Genomic DNA, 19,465 nt, shown 5'->3' with positions numbered 1-19,465 from the left:
TTTTATGATTAAGTAATTTAAACTTTGTGGTTCTGTTTGAGTCGAATTCCTAGGATAGGAAAACCATTTTTCTGACAACGTCAGATGAAGCAGGATGCTGCTTCAGGCACATCCTACTTAGGCATTCTGGAGACAGTAAGAGTCGTGAATGAAGCGTCGGTGTGCCCACGTCTAGACAAAAAAGAATAAAGATATTGTAGGGACCAATGATATCAAGCAGTCTATTAGATATAGAGAAACGAATATCTGTTGCTAATATCAGTTCATATACTTGAAGAGGGGAGTAGGAGCGAAAGAATGAGAGCTATTGAAACAGTTTCTCCTCTTAGTCCAAAGTAAGCCGATTGTCAAAGAAATGATTCCTAAGAAATCATGAATGTTCCACTACACACTGTCTTCGTTGCATTCAATTCACGAAAAAACAGTTGAATAACAGTACTAAAAATCACATATTTTGAAACAGATAATAACTTAGCCAAAGTAGGCTTTATAAATAAAATACTAGAATATAGTTCTAGGAAAACAATTTAGATTCGAGCTAATAAAAAGTTTCAAATGAAAAAGCATGTGTGTCAGTTTGGTATTTATATATTTGTTTCCTTTGATTTGTGAGGTTTGTCATCTATTGTCTAAACAACATGTACCCACTCTACTTTAACATGATGTGCAAACAAAAAATTCGTCTCTTAACCTGGTGTTCTGGATTCTCATTGTCAAATATAGTATTCCATCAATACAGAAATCTATCCTGATCAATAACACATAACTGTCCGTTTAAATACTGGTGCTGCACATCTTATCACCACGTCCCGACATCAGATTAGGACACATGTAAACAGGAAGAAATCCAACAGGGACGTAATGTTCTCCACGTTCTCATCGTGCTTCTTCCCTGTAATTAGATGTCTCCGTAAAGTTATCATTCTCGATAATTTCATAAATGTACACCGCTTTATAATTTTTAGATCAGTTTATTTCATAATTCATGCAATGAAACTCACATCAGTGGAACACATTCTGCATATCCATATCCTGACGTGCCTCATAACGTCGCTCTTAAACATAGAAACTGTTCAATTCATAAATTTCTTAAAACTATCGGTTATTATTTTAGCGTGGTATTTGCTTCTCTAAAACTTCTTATAAATAACACCATTATGATGTTTTGCCCGCCCGGCTAGCCGTGCGTTAGGGGAAGAAGCGCCTGGTCCCTGGCACGAATCCACCCGGCGGACTTGTGTCGAGGTCCGATGAGCCGGCCAGTCTGTGGATGGTTTTTAGGCGGTTTTCCATCTGCCTCGGCGAATGAGGGCTGGTTCCCCTTATTCCGCTTCAGCTTCACTATGTCGGAGATTGCTGCGCAAATAAGCTCTCCGCGTACGCGTACACCACCATTACTCTACCACGCAAACATAGGTATTAAACTCGGCTGGTGTGAGACTTTCCCTGGAGGGTTCCACCAGGGGCCGAACCACACAATAACCCTGAAAGAGTGGTTCGGTGTGGGGTGGCAGAGGGGTGAAATGGACTGCGGTAGTCACCGTGGGGTTGTGGACCACTGCGGCTGCGGCGGGGATGGAGCCTTTTCGTCGTTTCTAGGCCTCATCTTAACATACAACACAATACAATACAATTATGAAGTTTTGCTCTTCGTTCAACATCCTCTGCGCCCCATCTCTCACACTGCTAGTCCCCCTGAAAAATACAAAGCCAATTCAATCGATGAGCCTTTGAAATGTGTTGTCAATACATCGTAGAATAGTGCATAACTGAGTATGACATGTCAACCTTCGTCTCTCAACATGATCCTCTGTCACGCACACACAAACATTCGGCAACCCCAACATTATGGTAAGGCACAGTCACACATATCACTGTTCCAAATGCTTCTCATATATTTTGGATATGGTATGTGATCAAATATAGAGAGGACCATTTCCTGAGATGGATATATACACAGCGATTTCTATTCGAACGTGCAAATATTTCACGAGTACGTCTCTCAATGTCACATGCTTCTCGATATTCCTTGTTGTCTTACTTCTTTTTGCTAAATTGGTAACAATACAATCGCTGCCAATATAACAGAGGATAATTTGGGTGTAGATTGGATGAGTAGCACCTCATGTGTCAGAAAACCATGTCAATGCATATTAAAAAATTTCCGCTTACGTCTATGACATACATTAGTTTCGGATAATACACTCCTGGAAATGGAAAAAAGAACACATTGACACCGGTGTGTCAGACCCACCATACTTGCTCCGGAAACTGCGAGAGGGCTGTACAAGCAATGATCACACGCACGGCACAGCGGACACACCAGGAACCGCGGTGTTGGCCGTCGAATGGCGCTAGCTGCGCAGCATTTGTGCACCGCCGCCGTCAGTGTCAGCCAGTTTGCCGTGGCATACGGAGCTCCATCGCAGTCTTTAACACTGGTAGCATTCCGCGACAGCGTGGACGTGAACCGTATGTGCAGTTGACGGACTTTGAGCGAGGGCGTATAGTGGGCAAGCGGGAGGCCGGGTGGACGTACCACCGAATTGCTCAACACGTGGGGCGTGAGGTCTCCACAGTACATCGATGTTGTCGCCAGTGGTCGGCGGAAGGTGCACGTGCCCGTCGACCAGGGACCGGACCGCAGCGACGCACGGATGCACGCCAAGACCGTAGGATCCTACGCAGTGCCGTAGGGGACCGCACCGCCACTTCCCAGCAAATTAGGGACACTGTTGCTCCTGGGGTATCGGCGAGGACCATTCGCAACCGTCTCCATGAAGCTGGGCTACGGTCCCGCGCACCGTTAGGCCGTCTTCCGCTCACGCCCCAACATCGTGCAGCCCGCCTCCAGTGGTGTCGCGACAGGCGTGAATGGAGGGACGAATGGAGACGTGTCGTCTTCAGCGATGAAAGTCGCTTCTGCCTTGGTGCCAATGATGGTCGTATGCGTGTTTGGCGCCGTGCAGGTGAGCGCCACAATCAGGACTGCATACGACCGAGGCACACAGGGCCAACACCCGGCATCATGGTGTGGGGAGCGATCTCCTACACTGGCCGTACACCACTGGTGATCGTCGAGGGGACTCTGAATAGTGCACGGTACATCCAAACCGTCATCGAACCCATCGTTATACCATTCCTAGACCGGCAAGGGAACTTGCTGTTCCAACAGGACAATGCACGTCCGCATGTATCCCGTGCCACCCAACGTGCTCTAGAAGGTTAAGTCAACTACCCTGGCCAGCAAGATCTCCGGATCTGTCCCCCATTAAGCATGTTTGGGACTGGATGAAGCGTCGTCTCACGCGGTCTGCACGTCCAGCACGAACGCTGGTCCAACTGAGGCGCCAGGTGGAAATGGCATGGCAAGCCGTTCCACAGGACTACATCCAGCATCTCTACGATCGTCTCCATTGGAGAATAGCAGCCTGCATTGCTGCGAAAGGTGGATATACACTGTACTAGTGCCGACATTGTGCATGCTCTGTTGCCTGTGTCTACGTGCCTGTGGTTCTGTCAGTGTGATCATGTGATGTATCTGACCCCAGGAATGTGTCAATAAAGTTTCCCCTTCCTGGGACAATGAATTCACGGTGTTCTTATTTCAATTTCCAGGAGTGTATTTCCAAATGGTGTGAAACGTAAACTTGTGAAATCACTTTTTCTACCGAACCTCTCCTATCGAGATGCACTCCAACGAGTAGTGAGAACGCTAGACGGCTAAAACTAAGGTTGCGTGTGCTATATCTACAACATATATCTGTTTGTCCATGCCAGTGCACCATACACCCAGTTATGAATGTTGCGGTCAGACAAGTTCCGTAACTACCATACACTGTATCTATTAGGGGCGAAGGCTGTACATTACAGAATCGATATTCCTGTCAGTCAGATCGCCGTGAGGCACGAGCACCAGGCTGAGGTTACCCGTCTGGTACAGTACAGTGTCCTGCTGTGTGAAGAAGACAGAAAGTAACTGCTGCACATACTCGTCCGACAGGAATCGTCGACCATTCAAGGTTTTTTTTAAGGGACGAAAGGCGTGATTACCGCATGAGGAGGGATCAGGAGTATAAGGCAGGTTCTCGAGTATTTCCCACTTGAGTTGACGAAACTTCTGCGTTACGACATTTGCATTAACGAGAACCAGCATCACCCACTGGTACACAATTCCACAACGGTGATTTTCGACAGACATGCTGTCCCATACACATACTTCATTCTTCGATGTATATATACGGATGTTTGTCCTTCGGCAGCCAAGAAAAGAACAACAGTACTTTGGTCCTGTTTGGTTGCATTTGGTAATAACGTCGCCACAGTTTATGTTTCCGTATATACGGCACGCACATCGCAAAGACATTAATACCACACTACTACCTTGCCTACATGTCGGTACTTAGATACTCGCAACGGAGTAGCGCTGCGTTGTGTGTATGCTGCAGCAACGCCCTAAAACGGAAACTGTTTGACCGCCCTTTATCTGCTCCTGAGTGCGCATACACTTCAGCACACTGCAGCAGAGATTAACCATAGTATCTTACCATAATATAAACATAAGGTAAGGAAGGAAGAAAAATTAGGGTTTAATGTCCTGACAACATCGAGATCATTAGAGACGGAATAGAGGCTGGGAATGTTGGAAGGATGAAGAAAGAAATCGGCCTTGCCTTTCGAAAGGAACCATTTCGACATTGGCGTGGAACGATTAAGGGAAATCACAGAAAACCACTGCGCCAACCTGTTCGGTGGATAACAAGTCTCCCTTATCTAGCATCCCAGCCGTGTACATCCATAAAACGGAAACATTCACCAATTTCTTCTCTGTCAGTTTTTTACGACTTTGGAAAAAGTTACCTTGCACTCTGTGCACAATTGAATCCCCTGTTGCCTGTAAGGCCTTCTGTCACGCTCATCACTTTTTCCTAAGAATGAACGTGTACAGATTTTCCCTCTAGAAAACATTGAAGCAAATGCTCTGTCTTTTTCCAGCTACGTTTTATTCTCCTTTCATTTCTCAAGCAGTAATCTCACTTCATTTTCGCCTATCTTAATAATTTTTGTTTTATCGTATTCCTCTTTCTCACTTTTCTCACCTCTAATGTCATGTCCATTCCCGTTAGTGGGTGTCTTTACTGTAGTACTGTTATGATCTAATATAAACCGTCTTTTTCTCAGCTATTTAGGCCATAATGAATTCTAACTGTTGGTGCTGTATTATTACATGTTTGTAGTAATTAATGCAATGCAAAACATGTAGAATGCCTTGTTAGATGTAACAGAGGACCTGATGGCCCTAATCTCGCCAGGACAAATGAATCAATAAATAAAATATAACGGACCTTCTCTCTGTGCTCTTCCAGTCAGAGGTCTGCACCCCTAATATCACCATGAGGGCGTCTCCTGGTGTTGTGCGGAAAAATCTTTCTACGGCATACTACCTCTGTTAACCTCCACAAATAGTTCAGCATATATCAATTACAGTTAATAGTGAGTCCATGTATGTTGAGCAGCAGTACATTATATACAGTGTTAATAACAGTTTCTGGTTTGTCGGCAAGCGATGTGCTAGGTATCCGGCGATAAGAAAGCCAAAGCAAATATTTGTAAATTTTGGCCTGCCTCTATACTGCCAGTGGATCTGCAACGCAGTTACTGACGTAAATGACGCCTACACACCTTAAGCGACATCTCTCATTCTCACAGCACCAGTCGCTGGTCTGAAACTTGAAGCGTTTCTCCTACCGGGATGTGATCCAGAATGTTTTTAAAACTGCCTATTCGTTCACACACTCCTAACCATGAGCACTCCTGAAATTGTTAAACACTTTAGATCAGGTGAGAACATCCGAAATACTGGCTTAATATTAAGTCCCCTGTACAAGTTCAACGGTTAATTACTTTGAAATGTTAGTACTTGATTCTGTATTTTGACTTGACTGCGTTTTCCAGCTCACCTTCTTCCATATGCAAAATATAAAGTTCTTGTAGTCTCAGAATATTTATAAATTTCAGGGAACGACTATAACCTTCAGTTACGTAAATATTATGCAATGCAAATTATTCTTCAAACCAATGATCACAGTTCTTACTATCGCACATCTAGATTCAAACTACCAAGGAAAAACTGTACACGTATTCTTCAAACCAATTTTACACGCAGTGTGCCTTGTTCTCCAAATCTATGTTGTAAATGTTTCAGTTAAATTCAAACTCAATATTAAGCGATATTGATCGAAGCAGACGAAATGAATTAAAATACGTGCTTGGGCCGGGACTCTAACCCGGGTCTTCTTGCGTACTAGGCAGAAATGCTAACAATTACACAATTTCTCCCTAGCAAGCAAGAAGACCCGTATTCGAGTCCCGGCCGCAGCGCAAATTTTAATTCATTTCGTCTGTTTCGACCATTATCGTAGATAATAAAAAGAGACTTGAATGTCTCAGGAAAACATTTAATTATAAGATCAATATCAATCGTAATAAAATCTTGGTGTTGTGCACCATAATAATATTACGTCAGTCAGTCAGCTATGTAAAGGTAAGACTGGCGTTACAGAGCTTAGCTTCATATGACGAACAGCAGCACTGGCGTCCCGATGCCCCATGGCTGCCAGAGCACTGTCGCCCTACTGTCGCTACACACACAGTCCAGAACGCGTAGTTTTCTCTCCCAGCGCTTCGGGGTACTACATGACGTCGTCATAAAATCAGTGTGACCACCGCTCATCGCGAGGTTGGATGTCGGCTGGTGACGTTGTAGGAGCGTGACACGTTAAGGAAGGCATATAAGTGGATCAAAGACTGATGGTGGTCCGTTCTAGAGACAACACGGACCTCAAATGGGAAAAATCTACTGACATTAGGGACTTTGACAAAGGTGATATTAGTATTACCCAGCGCATGTGAACAGGTATCTCGAAAACGGCGTACCTGGTCGAATGTCCTCGTCACGGTGTAGGGAGCGTCTATGGGAAATGATAGATGGACACTGAAGCTACCACTGGGCGGTAAGTGGTTGGGGTCCACGGCTCTTCACGGAACGTGGACTTTGGAGGCTCGTCTGCTCTGTAAAGCAGGACAGGTGGCGATCTGTGGCACCTATGCCGAAAGAGCTCAGTGCTGGTGCACAGATGTGTCGGAGCACACTGTTCATCTTACGTCGTTGAACTTGGGGCTGCACACAGTCGACTCCCCGTGTTCACATGTTGACTCAACGACATCGTCAATTACGATTGCAGTGGCAGCGGGATCGTCGAGATTGGACCGTGGATCAATAGAAACGTATCGCCGCGACGGATGAAACACGTTTTTGCTACACCAGGTCGATGGTCGTCTCCACAAACGTCGACGTCGAGGTGAGCGGTGGTACTAAGTGTGCACAGGGCGAAGCATGCAGGCTAGTGTGAGCAGTTGTGCTTTGTGAGACATTCTGCTGCAGTCGCATGGATCGAAGACGCGCGCGCTGACAGCTGTGGATATCCTGCACCCCTACATGCTTGATGTCTTCCCCGCCGGCGATGTCATGTTCCAGCAGGATAATTGTCCCTGTCTGAAAGCCAGAACGTCGCTAAATTGGCTTGAGGAGCATGGTAATGTACTCATGTTGATGTCTTGGCCACTATGTTCGCTTGATGTAAATCCAATGGAACCCATCTGGGTCGCTATCAGGCGCCATCACCGCGTACACAAGTCAGCGGCCCGCTGTTTAACGAAATTACGTGAGTTGGGCGTGGATATCTGGTGCGACATACTTGTGACTGCATCCTGCTACTCATGATATACACTGTAAGACAAGAAAAACGATGCACCACGAAGTTATGAAAACTGGCCACAAATTGATATTCGCACAAGTACCAACGAAAAATGCAAAAGTGTACACTTTTGAGGCCGATGAATCAATGTGTGACAGTGCAGCACAGTTTCTCCACACACCTGGCAAGAATAGTAAACAGGGACATGGCGATACCTTGGCATAAAGCCTTTGCAAATTTCATTCCGTGTACGCAGACAGTAACCATGCTTCACAGACAGGCGCATGTACAGTATACGCAGACGTCATCATTTGAGAGAGAACTTGTAGTTGGGCTCAAAGAAGCCGGTTGGAGAAATAGGCGGATCGTTCGACATTTATCGAGGACGGATGCCACTATTCGACGATGATGGCAGAAATGGGTGAACCATGGACGAACACAGTATCCAAAAGGAAGCAGTCTGCCGAGAGGGACGAGGGAACTTGACGACCGTGTCATCGTCAGAGAGGCGCTCAGATCTCCGGATTCATCACTATCGTCGATCCCACGTGCTGAGATCACAGTGCCCTTTACGCCGATTACCATTGACCTCTGTACACGAACAAGCCAGTTTGCCGTAATGTGGGACACATTCAGCCTGGAATCTCATTGAATGGAGGTGAATTGCCTTCAATGAGTAGATCTGCTTCTAACGGAGCGCCGATGACCATCGAAGACATATGTGGAGACCCCCTGGACGTCGGTGAGATACCAACCTGGCTGTCACCCGCCATAAGGCCCAACAACCAGGTGTGGTGGTCTGGGGTGCCTTTTCATTTCATAGCAGGACCCCTTTGGTTATCATCTGCGGCGCCCTTACAGCACAGCGGAGTGTCGACGGTATTCTACGCCCCATTTTGTTGCCCTTTATGGGAAGGGCCCTCAAACCAACTCGGGACTTTGACTATCAAACATACCAATTGGACAGAATTTCTGAAGATATCACCCAGAAGAACATCCAACAACTCTATGAATCGATGACAAGCGGAATAACTGGTTTCATAAGGACCAGTGCTGAACCAATGCGTTATTTATGGAGCCCTTTCTCTGTGTACAGCTTACGTAGGTGATTTCTGATAACTGTCAGTCGACGAAACATCGCAGTATTTGGACATCGCCACCTGGTGTAAAAAAAAAAAGAAAACGTTGACTTCCTTATCAGAAGAATAAATGGTGTTTTCAGAGAGATTCTTTTCTGAATGCTGAACTAACAGATACGCATACAGTACTGTGAAAGTCTCATTCATGTAAGAAAGTAACTGAGAAATGAGTTGGCAGAGCATGGTTAAAAATCAATAACGATTAATACGCAGAACACATTTTGACACTGCAGTGGAGTGTGTGCTGATCTTTGGAAGAAAGGCAATGAGTACTGACTAGTTTTCTTTTTCAGTGTATGTCGCGATTTTGTAAGTGTGATTCTTAACAGGCACTACTGTCTCTGATCCTTGCAGTGAGTTCTTTAACTATCAGATCATGATCAGTGTATTCTTCCCACGACTTTCTGTCGCTTTTCAAGTAAAATTTATGCTGCTGCCGCGACCATGGACATTAATAGTCACACAGTTGCTTCCCTGGGCAGGTAATGCGCCTGCCTCTGTGGCCAACGCCACTCGCTCCATCTCGCGGACGAATTCTTGATACCTGCCCTAGATGGAAAGGAAAGACACATTTCATCATCTGTTACGTGCTGAAAGTAATGTGTTACGCAATGCAGTCTGCGAGAAATGAATAAAATTCCGTGCCGGAGAGTAAACTTTAGCCCCAACGTTTGTCTCGAAAACACTGTCAGGGCAGTAAAGCGCCCACAGTGAATAACTTCTACATTCACAACTCGTTATGCGACTCACGATTCAAAGCCTGTGTTATCTGAATATTTATGTGATATAAGACACAGGAAGTTACATCACTTCATTCATTATACGACACATACATAACATTTATGAACGGGTTCTGCTGAGCAGTCATACGGTGAGTGCAATCTGTTACCACCAGAGACAGAAATCGATTTTCAATCTTTAGTATTGGTTTACTACCAATTGTAACAGGGGGATCCTTACACATCCGTTTGCTCAAAGAAAGAGAGAGACTGGTCTTTGGTTTTGGATTAAGTACTAACGTATCACAGAGACTTGCTCATAAAAAAAGTAGCCGTCTTACAGTTTTTGAGCTTCATTGATGACTGTAAGCTATAGAAATAAGTGACTATTTGAGCTTTTGAAAACGTATCTCAAAACAAGACGGAACAATGTTGTAAAAAATTGACTGACAGTATTGTACTAAATGCAATTTTTAAGTTATTGGCGATGTTAAGTTGCAGTCCCATGCGAGTACACTAGATAGAGTGGTATTAAATGACGTGCTACAAGCAACAGTTGCGAAACGATGGGTTGTTCATGGAGCAATTACTGCCAGAAATTTGCAAAACTATGCTTGAGGAACAGATGTGAGGTAAAATTGTACAGAAGAAAGTAATAAAGCTGTTGTACTTAACTGAAACAATGTGTATATTTGCGGTTAAAAGAGTATATTGCACAGGGAGAGAGTATAGCCATGTAGGTTCTTGTTATGAGGCTATGTCGAAGATTCAATCGAAGGAAAAATTATTTGTGTGGAAGTTTGTAGCATAACTTGTAAAAACAATCCACTGATCAACTGAGTCGTTCGTTGAATTAAGTAAAACTGTAAAAATAAAATTGCCATGGGCTGACATAGTTTCAAAACACGGCCCCTTCCGAAATAAGACACTGGTCTGTTGACCATTGGGTCACCTTGCTCAGTGACTAACAGAATGACACAAAAATTATCGTTAAACTGATGTAGCTCTACTGTTAAAACATCATTTTTCTATAGAAAAGATATCACTTTGTAAAAATAGTGTGTTCATACGAAACTTTGATGAGATATAGCTGGAATTTGTATTCATGGCATTTCGACGGGTTCATACGAAACTTTGATGAGAAATAGCTGGAATTTGTATTCATGGCATTTCGATAGTAAGTTCTATGACAACACAAAATATTAGTTCCATGTTTATTAGATTAGCTTTAAGAACTATTACACCGGTCTTTTTCCTCTCTCCTAACGGCATTGCCACAGTGGTAACACTGGTTCCCGTCAGATCACTGAAGTTAAGCACTGTTGGGCTTGGCTAGCACTCAGATGGGTGACAGCTCAGTCTGCCGAGCTCTGTTGGCAAGTGGGGTGCACTCAAACCTTGTGAGGAAAACTGAGGAGATGTTGGACTGAGAAATAGCGGTTCTGGTCACGAAAACTGACTACAACTTGGAGAGCAGTGTGCTGGCCAAAGGCCTCTCCACATCTGCATCCAGTGACGCCTGTGGGTTGAGGATGACACAGCGGTCGGTCAGTACCATTGGGTCTTCCGAGACCTGTTCGGACGGAGCTTTTAGTTTTAGTTTTTCTTCTCTACATCACTAGTGGCCCGCAGGAAGAAATCGTAGATTTTCAAATGAACATGTATAACTTGCTCTTATGTACCGGGACTCGTAACTTCTACAATTCTTTTGTGGGTAAGGCAACAAGTATGGAAGAAAAACATTATTTTGTAAGTGTTCTCCATTGGGCAGAAACAGATGATATGAGACAAGACAAAATATAAAACACTATAAACACATTTTATTCACATTTTTGTGGTATTTTCATTGTACATGATTGTCAATCGTATTTACAGAGAGATTTAGCCGGTAGGATAATCAGTAGTGGACCTTGGCGTGTGGTGTGGCGAGAGCAGCATGTGCAGTCTTGAGGGGCGCGCCATACACTCCAGCAGCAGCTGCTGGGGACAGTGGGTAGCCTCCAACACCTGGTACTGCACCTGCTGGAAGTAATAAGTCATGTCAGCAAGTATGCAGCTCAAACATGACAGAATGTTGATATCAGATAATGACATATCATAGCCTGCTGAAAAGCTGTAATTGGTTTAGAGAGATATGGATCACTGTTGCTCCAACTGTCAACAGCCAATATCTAAGAAACTCGGCGTAGATTTTGTGTTTCCTAACAAAAATGCTAATGCTCAACGAAACTACATACTGTCTCTGATGAACTCGACGTTACTATTTCCCTGTTCTTGCAGTGCAGCCACACATGTATTTTGATTGGACTCAAATGCTGAGGTTGGGACTTACCAGCAAGAGCAGCCCGAGCGGAGGCGGCGGCAGCGGCGGCCGCAGTGGCTGCAGCGGCAGCAGCAGGCGATCCAGGAGGAGCGGCGCTCTTGGAGACCACGGCGTTAAAACCGACGCCAGGGGCGGCCGTGTAGTCCACAGTGCGGACGCTGCCGTCGGGCTCGACCAGGCTGTAGCTGCCCTCGACCACGTCGCCGCTGCGGCTCTCCTGCTGCTGCTTGGCGTCGCCGGTCAGGGCGTCACTGACACTGTAGCTGAAGCTGTACTGCGGGTTGGGGTCGTAGTACGGGTCAGCCAGCTCGGCGGGCAGCCCACCGGCCAGGCGGCCCAGACCGCCGTAGCGTGCAGCGGCCAGACCGCCGTAGCCAGGGGCGACTCCAGCGTAGCCTGGAGCTACACCAGCGTAGCCAGGAGCGACTCCGGCATAGGCCGGCAGACCAGCAGTTGGAAGCCTGGCGGCAGCCAGTCTAGCGGCAGCTGCTGCAGCTGCCGCAGTTGCAGCAGTGCTAGCAGCAGCTCCAACTGGAGCACCTGTGGGAAGTGTAACGAATTTGAGGACTGTATATTACATTAACATTTGAAACTTCCTGGCAGATTAAAACTGTGTGCTGGACCGAGATTCGAACTCGGGACCTTGGCCTTTCGCGGGCAAGTGCTCTACCAACTGAGCTACCCAAGCACGATTCACGCCCCGTCCTCACAGCTTTTAATCTACCAGGAAGTTTCATATCAGCGCACACTCCGCTGTAGAGTGAAAATTTCATTCTAGAAACATGCCCCAGGCTGTGGCTAAGCCATGTCTCCGCAATATCCTTTCTTTCAGGAGTGCTAGTTCTGCAAGGTTCGCAGGAGAGCTTCTGTAAAGTTTGGAAGGTTGGAGACGAGGTACTGGCAGAAGTAAAACTGTGAGGACGGGACGTGAGTCGTGCTTGGGTAGCTCAGTTGGTAGAGCATTTGCCTGCGAAAGGCAAAGGTCCCGAGTTCGAGTCTCGGTCCAGCACGCAGTTTTAATCTGCCAGGAAGTTTCAAATCAGCGCACACTCCGCTGTAGAGTGAAAATTTCATTCGAGATACATTAACATTTATTAGTTTCATGACGTGCTTTATCAAGAGACCAAATGGTCCTACAAATTAAATAATAATATTTCCTGTAGTTCAAGAGACTGAAATATCTGTTTCAATTGGAACCAATTTTGCATACATGTTTCCCTAACCCAACCTGGTAATCCTTTCGGAGAAAATGTGGAAACCAAACCACATGTCATTCATGGTGACTCTTCACATCAGTGAATTGTGAAAACTGTGTTAAAGGCTAACGGAACATTTAAAGATCTGAGTAGGATTCGAGCCCACAACCTTTCGGCTTCAAACCAGCAGGCCTAACGTAACATAGATGTGTAATTAATAACATATCCTGTAATAGCAGTATTAATAGTCAAAACAGTAACAAGATCTTCGGAGCTTTTCAATTCCATATTGTCTCATAACATTACCGATGAGTATTAAAACAGTGTGATAGGCTCCAGAAGTTTATCCCAGTTGTTATTCTCTCATACTACATAGTCCTTTCACTGTTTATCGTACAGTAGTTAATCACTAAGTCACTGCTAACCAAAGTAGTACATGATAATACTATTCAAGTCAATTTACATATTCTTCCGATCATACAGCGTTGGTATTTTCCTATAGATACCAAAAAATGGTAAGCATATTTTGCCGAATGAAGAGAACTGTAAACCATTTCCATGAGATCGGAGTACAGAAAGAAATTTGACATCCTTATATCGTGCCAAAGACGAAAGCGAGTAAGGACACATCTTTACGGTTAGAACATATCAAACGATTGTAGAGCTGAGCATAAAACTAGAGAATATTTTCGACGTTCCTTGATTTCATACTGCGAATTTCACATTCCACGTCCAATAGTGCTACAATTGATTGTGAACTAGTGTAAGGAATTCTTTACAGCCCAGTAGTTTTTATGTTATTATACACTACTGGCCATTAAATTTGCTACACCACGAAGATGTCGTGCTACAGACGCGGAATTTAACCGACAGGAAGAAGATGCTGTGATATGCAAATGATTAGCTTTTCAGAGCATTACACAAGGTTGGCGCCGGTGGCGACACCTACGACGTGCTGACATGACGAAAGTTTCCAACCGATTTCTCATACACAAACAGCAGTTGACCGGCGTTGCCTGGTGAAACGTTGTTGTGATGCTTCGTGTAAGGAGGACAAATGCGTACCATCACGTTTCCGACTTTGATAAATGTCGGATTGTAGCCTATCTCGATTGCGGTTTATTGTACTGCGACATTGATGTTCACATTGGTCGAGATCCAATGACTGTTAGCAAAATATAGAATCTGTGGGTTCAGGACGGTAATACTGAATGCCGTGCTGGATCCCAAAGGCCTCGTATCACTAACAGTCGAGATGACAGGCATCTTATCCGCATGGCTGTAACGTATCGTGCAGCCGCGTCTCGATCACTGAGTCAACAGATGGGGAAGTTTGCAGGACAACAACCATCTGCACGAACAGTTCGACGACGTTTGCAGCAGCATGGACAATCAGCTCGGAGACCATGGCTGCGGTTACCCTTGACGCTGCATCACAGGCAGGAGCGCCTGCGATGGTGTACTCAATGACGAACTTGGGTGCACGAATGGCAAAACGTCATTTTTTCGGATGAATCCATCTTCTGTTTACAGCATCATGATGGTCGCATCCGTGTTTGGCGACATCGCAGTGAAAGCACATTGGAATCGTGTATTCATCATCGCCATACTTGCATATCACCCGGCGTGGTGGTATGAGGTGGCATTGGTTACACGTCTCTGTCACTTATTGTTCACATTGACGACACTTTGAACAGTGGACGTTTCATTTCAGATGTGTTACGAACCGTGGCTCTACCCTTCATTCGATCCCTGCGAAACCGTGCACGATCGCATGTTGCAGGTCCTGTACGGGCCTTTCTGGGTACAGAAAATGTTCGAACGCTTCACTGGCCAGCACATTGTCCAGGTCTCTCACCAATTGAAAACGTCTGGTCGATGGTAGCCGAGCAACTGGCTCGTCACAATACGCCAGTCACTACTCCTGATGAGCTGTGGTATCGTGTTTGACTCAATGCCCAGGCGTATCAAGGCCGTTATTACGGCCAGAGGTGGTTGTTCAAAAATGGTTCAAATGGCTCTGAGCACTATGGGACTCAACTGCTGTGGTTATCAGTCCCCTAGAACTTAGAACTACTTAAACCTAACTAACCTAAGGACATCACACACATCCATGCCCGAGGCAGGATTCGAACCTGCGACCGTAGCAGTCGCACGGTTCCGGACTGCGCGCCTAGAACCGCGAGACCACCGCGGCCGGCAGAGGTGGTTGTTCTGGGTTCTATTTTCTCAGGATCTATTCACCCAAATTGCGTGATAATGTAAACACATACCAGTTCTAGTATAATATATTTGTCCAATGAATACCCGTTTATCATCTGCATTTCTTCTTGGTTTAGCAATTGTAATGGCTAGTGGTGTAGTATTGTTTCTTCGATGGAATGGCAACTTTGAAGGGGATGCCTCGGTTTACAGCTGTGGAGACTCGGGTTTTGAAGCCAATAGTGTGACAGCCGTACCTACGAGTCCCAGACCCAGAGCCGCTCCCCGCAGCGCTGGCGCCGCCGAGTAGGAGACGGCGGGCGCGCCCAGGTAGCCGGCGCTGGCCGCTCCCAGCAGCGCGCATGCGCACAGCAGCACCTGCAAAACACAACGCAGTGTTTCACAGCGACGAGATTCGCAGACAACACCAATCTGCACGATATTAGATAGCTGAAAAGAAATATGTATACTTAACTTTTTATGCTTATTTCAAAGCTGTTCTCAGCGTCCTATCATATGCAGATGTAATAATCAAATAAAGTTTATTTTATTCTGAGTTATAGGTATTTTATTAGGACGGTAAACTAGGATCACTAAAATACCGTCATCTTTCTGTGTGAGAGAGAACCTGAGAAAGTAAAACACAGTGGAGTGGAAATGTTTGACTAAATTGGAGATAATTTTTGCCTCGCTTTAATGAATTCTTGTGTGAGATACTTGTAACCCATTAAAAATATTACTTCTATGACCACACATCAAACTGAGTTTGATAAAGAAGTGTGTGCAAGTTCTTCCACGAGATAGATTCTGCTTTAATTACCTTTGTACGAAATTTGATGCTAGAATTTTTGTTCATCCTCAAGTTCACAAACTGATGAATGATCATGTACCTGAGAATTTAATGAATTTTATAGAAGAAGATGCATGGAATGCCTCAAGTCTGTTACTGAAAAATTTCTTCGGACTACAAAACATCCAAATTACAAGGAAACTGTCGAGAACATGTTGGAATATTTCAAGAAGTTAGTTCGTAACACAAGTGCAAAAGACTAATTCCTATACTCACATATTGACCACTTCCCAGAAAATCTTGGACATTATAGTAAAGAACAACTAGAACGCTGCCACCAGGACTTTAAGGGGCTAGAGGAAAGGTCATAAGGACGATGGAATTAAAAGTATGGTGGCCGACTATTGCTGGTTGATGAAGAGGGACAATAAAGATGATGTTTCTGTGAAGAAATCAAAAAGTAAATACTTCTCCATATTACTTTAAATACCTCTGGGAACTGTTTTAAATCTATAACCTATACGTGAAAACGATAAACTGTACGTGCAAAAGAAAAAATCGACTTGTATTTCAGGACATCCACTGAAGATGCCTTGCAACTAAGGCGAAACGCGTCTGGATACACCCCCTAAAATAAAGAAAACAATGTGCAGCATGCAGACGTCTATTTTCCTTTGAAATATTGTAATTTATATACAGATACTGCGAGAATGGCCACCACAAGAAACTTGTTAAAGAAGTGAAAGTTTGAAAATGAAATGTATCAGAATACTTCTCATAACGTTTGTATAGCAACTGTTTTAGTAGTTTTAGTACATGGCAAAAAATGAAACAACGGTTATAATAATACAGACCTTGATTGAAATTTTATTAATATTTCTCCTTCAATTACCTAAATTTTATAATATGAGAGCCTATTTTGTCAAATATCCTGACATGATAGAATGAAATGAAAGTAATTCTCGAACTCACCTTTACCAATTGACCCTAGAACAAGCTTTTCTTTCAGAATTACTCCTTCAGAATTTTTTTGTATAGAAAAGTTGCTTTGTTTTACCTTCAATATTATCTCCAGCCGCAAAGATCGTAAAATAAAAGTAACCAGGTTGCTGAGAAATCGTACAGCTGTTACCTTCAGATGGACGTTTTACAAAACTATAGTCAAGTTAGATGCAGCGATGGTTGGTGTTCTCGGAAGATATTACAAAAGTTTTCCAGGAGTTGATCGATAATGGAGGATATGAAATCGTAAAATCCATTTACGTCGTCTGTGGATCTGAAAAGGTTCTTGCTAATATGAGAAAAAGAGCCAACTCAACTACGCGATCAGCTCTCACAACATTGTCCCTCATTGACGACCCACCACTGCGTCACTCTCTGCAAGGGCCGTAATTCTAAGAATGCGTAGAGGGGCATACTGGTCTCCGAGATGTTAACACTAAGTTTTGAAAACTAGAGCCGCTACTCCCCCTTCAATTATCCTGGTGATGATGAACGCTTCTCATTCTTTTCCCTTCATCAACGAAAAATCCTTGTCAGTATCAGGAATCGAAGTGAAGTCCACTGAATAAGAGGTACACGCTGAATACATAGTTACTAAAGTAGACGTTAAAGAAGAAAGGCATGTTTTAAATCTTGACCAAAATAAGGCAAAAAGTGCAAACCTGCGGTACCAGTCAGTAATGACTCTTATAAAGGATGAGATAAAGAACATCGTAAAATGAGCACCGGATATGGTAGTTTGCTGCTCACGGTACTTACTTTTTAGCCTCGCAGAACTTCGAAATAGTTACAATAGGCAGAACAAGAGCTAAAGCGCATGGACAAGGAGAACAGCTGACTCAGAATAGCAGCGAAAGCTCAAGGATGTAAACAGCTGATTTCAGCTTTCTTTATCTTCAGCGGTTGCTTGAAAACGTACGTTAAAGAGAACCAAAAACCAACATTTTCTGGATCACCGTTTTTCCTCACTGTAATGACGTCGCAACACATAAAAGAAGAAAAGCGTAAAAACTGTACGGAGACGACGTGGCTAAAAGGAAGCAAGAGAGAGAAATAATATCTGATGTGGCCGACTCTAAGCTATGTGGTTGACAGTGAAGGAAAAAACTGCGATGAAACTTCATAGCGTGAAAAGCAAGCACAATCCTGTCTTTAGTAATCATACTCACTGATGCTGCCCCAGAAGTGTAATATACAGTGTACGTTTTTGGGAAGAGGTCTTCAATGACAACAGACTTGGTAATATAATGAAGTGTCATATGTATGAAAGAAGTATGGCCTGGGAAATTGAAAAAGGTAACAACGCCGTAGACGTGATTAAACCGAAAAATAATAGCGGGAATGAAGCTAGTTAAGGAGTCATAAGCAATAAGTTTGGTAGTATGAAAGGTCCACTACGGAACGCAGAGTCTCATAGGACCTTTCCATAATTACTACATTCACAATAATTAAAAATATTAAAAGGTGAAACGTACTATTGGGCATTTTCTTTAGGTGAAGTGGGCTGTTTACTACGATTGAGTGTCTCTCTTAATTAACGTAGAGGTAAATTACTGCTTTTGCCACCAATTTGAGAATTCCTGTAGGTATACTCTACATACTTAATGGAAATTTTGTTGCAGCAGTCTTCAGGTTTCCTAGCCTTGCCGCTGGCCACCTTACCTGGAGAGCCATGACTGTGTTATTAGAGAGGCTTGTCGACGACTGACCAACTGGTGGTTACCCGGTCCATTTATAGTGGTCCGCTGCCCCTCCATCCCCGCTGGAGGCGCTAAGGACATCCCTGACTGGCAGAGCGAGCACCGGTGACGCAACCAGGGGAATCTGGTTCGCCACGCCTGCTACCTCTGGAAGTCTCTCCCGTGGCCTTCGCATGTGACCCTCCCTAACACTCTGGTTAGCAACGCCGAAAAGGGAGAACCGCAGCGTTTACCTTCCTGCGAAATTATCGATAATTCTTTGCAGTACGGACAAAACACAGATGGCATTAATTCTGGGCTCGCAGATCGTGCAGCCAGTTTATATTTCGCTGTTCCGAACACCGTGCTAGTGGCAGGTTCAGGAGAGCTGGTGTTGCTACTACATTGCTGTACGTGGTAATGTTAAATCTGACGACATAAATGCAACGCCGATAAAAAAAAACTCAAATACAGTTTAGCAGAATCTTTCGAAGAACTTTGAAGGATTTAAGCATTCAGCTTAAACCACTAGCAGTATTACAATGAGGACCCAAATAAACTGTTATAGGCATGTGTATTCAAATACAAAGGTATGTAAACAGGCATGACACGGGGTTGCGTTCGGCAACGCCTATATAAGACAACAAGTGTCTGGCGC

At 44.4% G+C, this 19,465-nt stretch overlaps 1 protein-coding gene and 1 non-coding gene across 3 annotated transcripts; one reads left to right on the top strand and one right to left on the bottom strand.

Moving 5' to 3' along the window:
* Positions 1 to 11,415: 11,415 nt before the first annotated feature.
* On the bottom strand, positions 11,416 to 18,819 carry LOC124609516 (cuticle protein 21-like). Of its 2 annotated transcripts, none has more exons than XM_047140079.1 (4): positions 18,791 to 18,819; positions 15,594 to 15,714; positions 11,948 to 12,478; positions 11,416 to 11,637 (listed from the first exon to the last, which is right to left on the bottom strand). In XM_047140079.1, the coding sequence occupies exons 1-4, from the start codon at positions 18,800 to 18,802 to the stop codon at positions 11,513 to 11,515; spliced, it is 789 nt and encodes a 262-aa protein (XP_046996035.1). In that variant the 5' UTR covers positions 18,803 to 18,819; the 3' UTR covers positions 11,416 to 11,512. The 2 variants fall into 2 exon arrangements, with proteins under 2 accessions (XP_046996035.1, XP_046996036.1); XM_047140080.1 differs by having other exon boundaries at positions 11,416 to 11,634.
* Positions 12,875 to 12,951, top strand: Trnar-gcg. The gene has a single exon. It is a non-coding gene; the product is annotated as a tRNA-Arg (tRNA).
* Positions 18,820 to 19,465: the final 646 nt, after the last annotated feature.

This window comes from Schistocerca americana, chromosome 1, assembly GCF_021461395.2.
Source record: "Schistocerca americana isolate TAMUIC-IGC-003095 chromosome 1, iqSchAmer2.1, whole genome shotgun sequence".
In the NCBI taxonomy this organism is placed as follows: Eukaryota; Metazoa; Arthropoda; class Insecta; order Orthoptera; family Acrididae; genus Schistocerca; species Schistocerca americana.
The sequence above is the reverse complement of the archived record's forward strand: the minus strand, read 5'-3'. Positions and strand labels throughout refer to the sequence as shown.

What these genes read in the sequence shown, in the direction of transcription:
- LOC124609516 (XM_047140079.1), bottom strand. An exon ending in TCTGGGTCTGGGACTCGTAG is followed by an intron (nt 12,479 to 15,593) that starts GTACGGCTGTCA and finishes CACTTCCCACAG; the next exon opens with GTGCTCCAGTTGGAGCTGCT. An exon ending in CGCTCGGGCTGCTCTTGCTG is followed by an intron (nt 11,638 to 11,947) that starts GTAAGTCCCAAC and finishes TATTACTTCCAG; the next exon opens with CAGGTGCAGTACCAGGTGTT.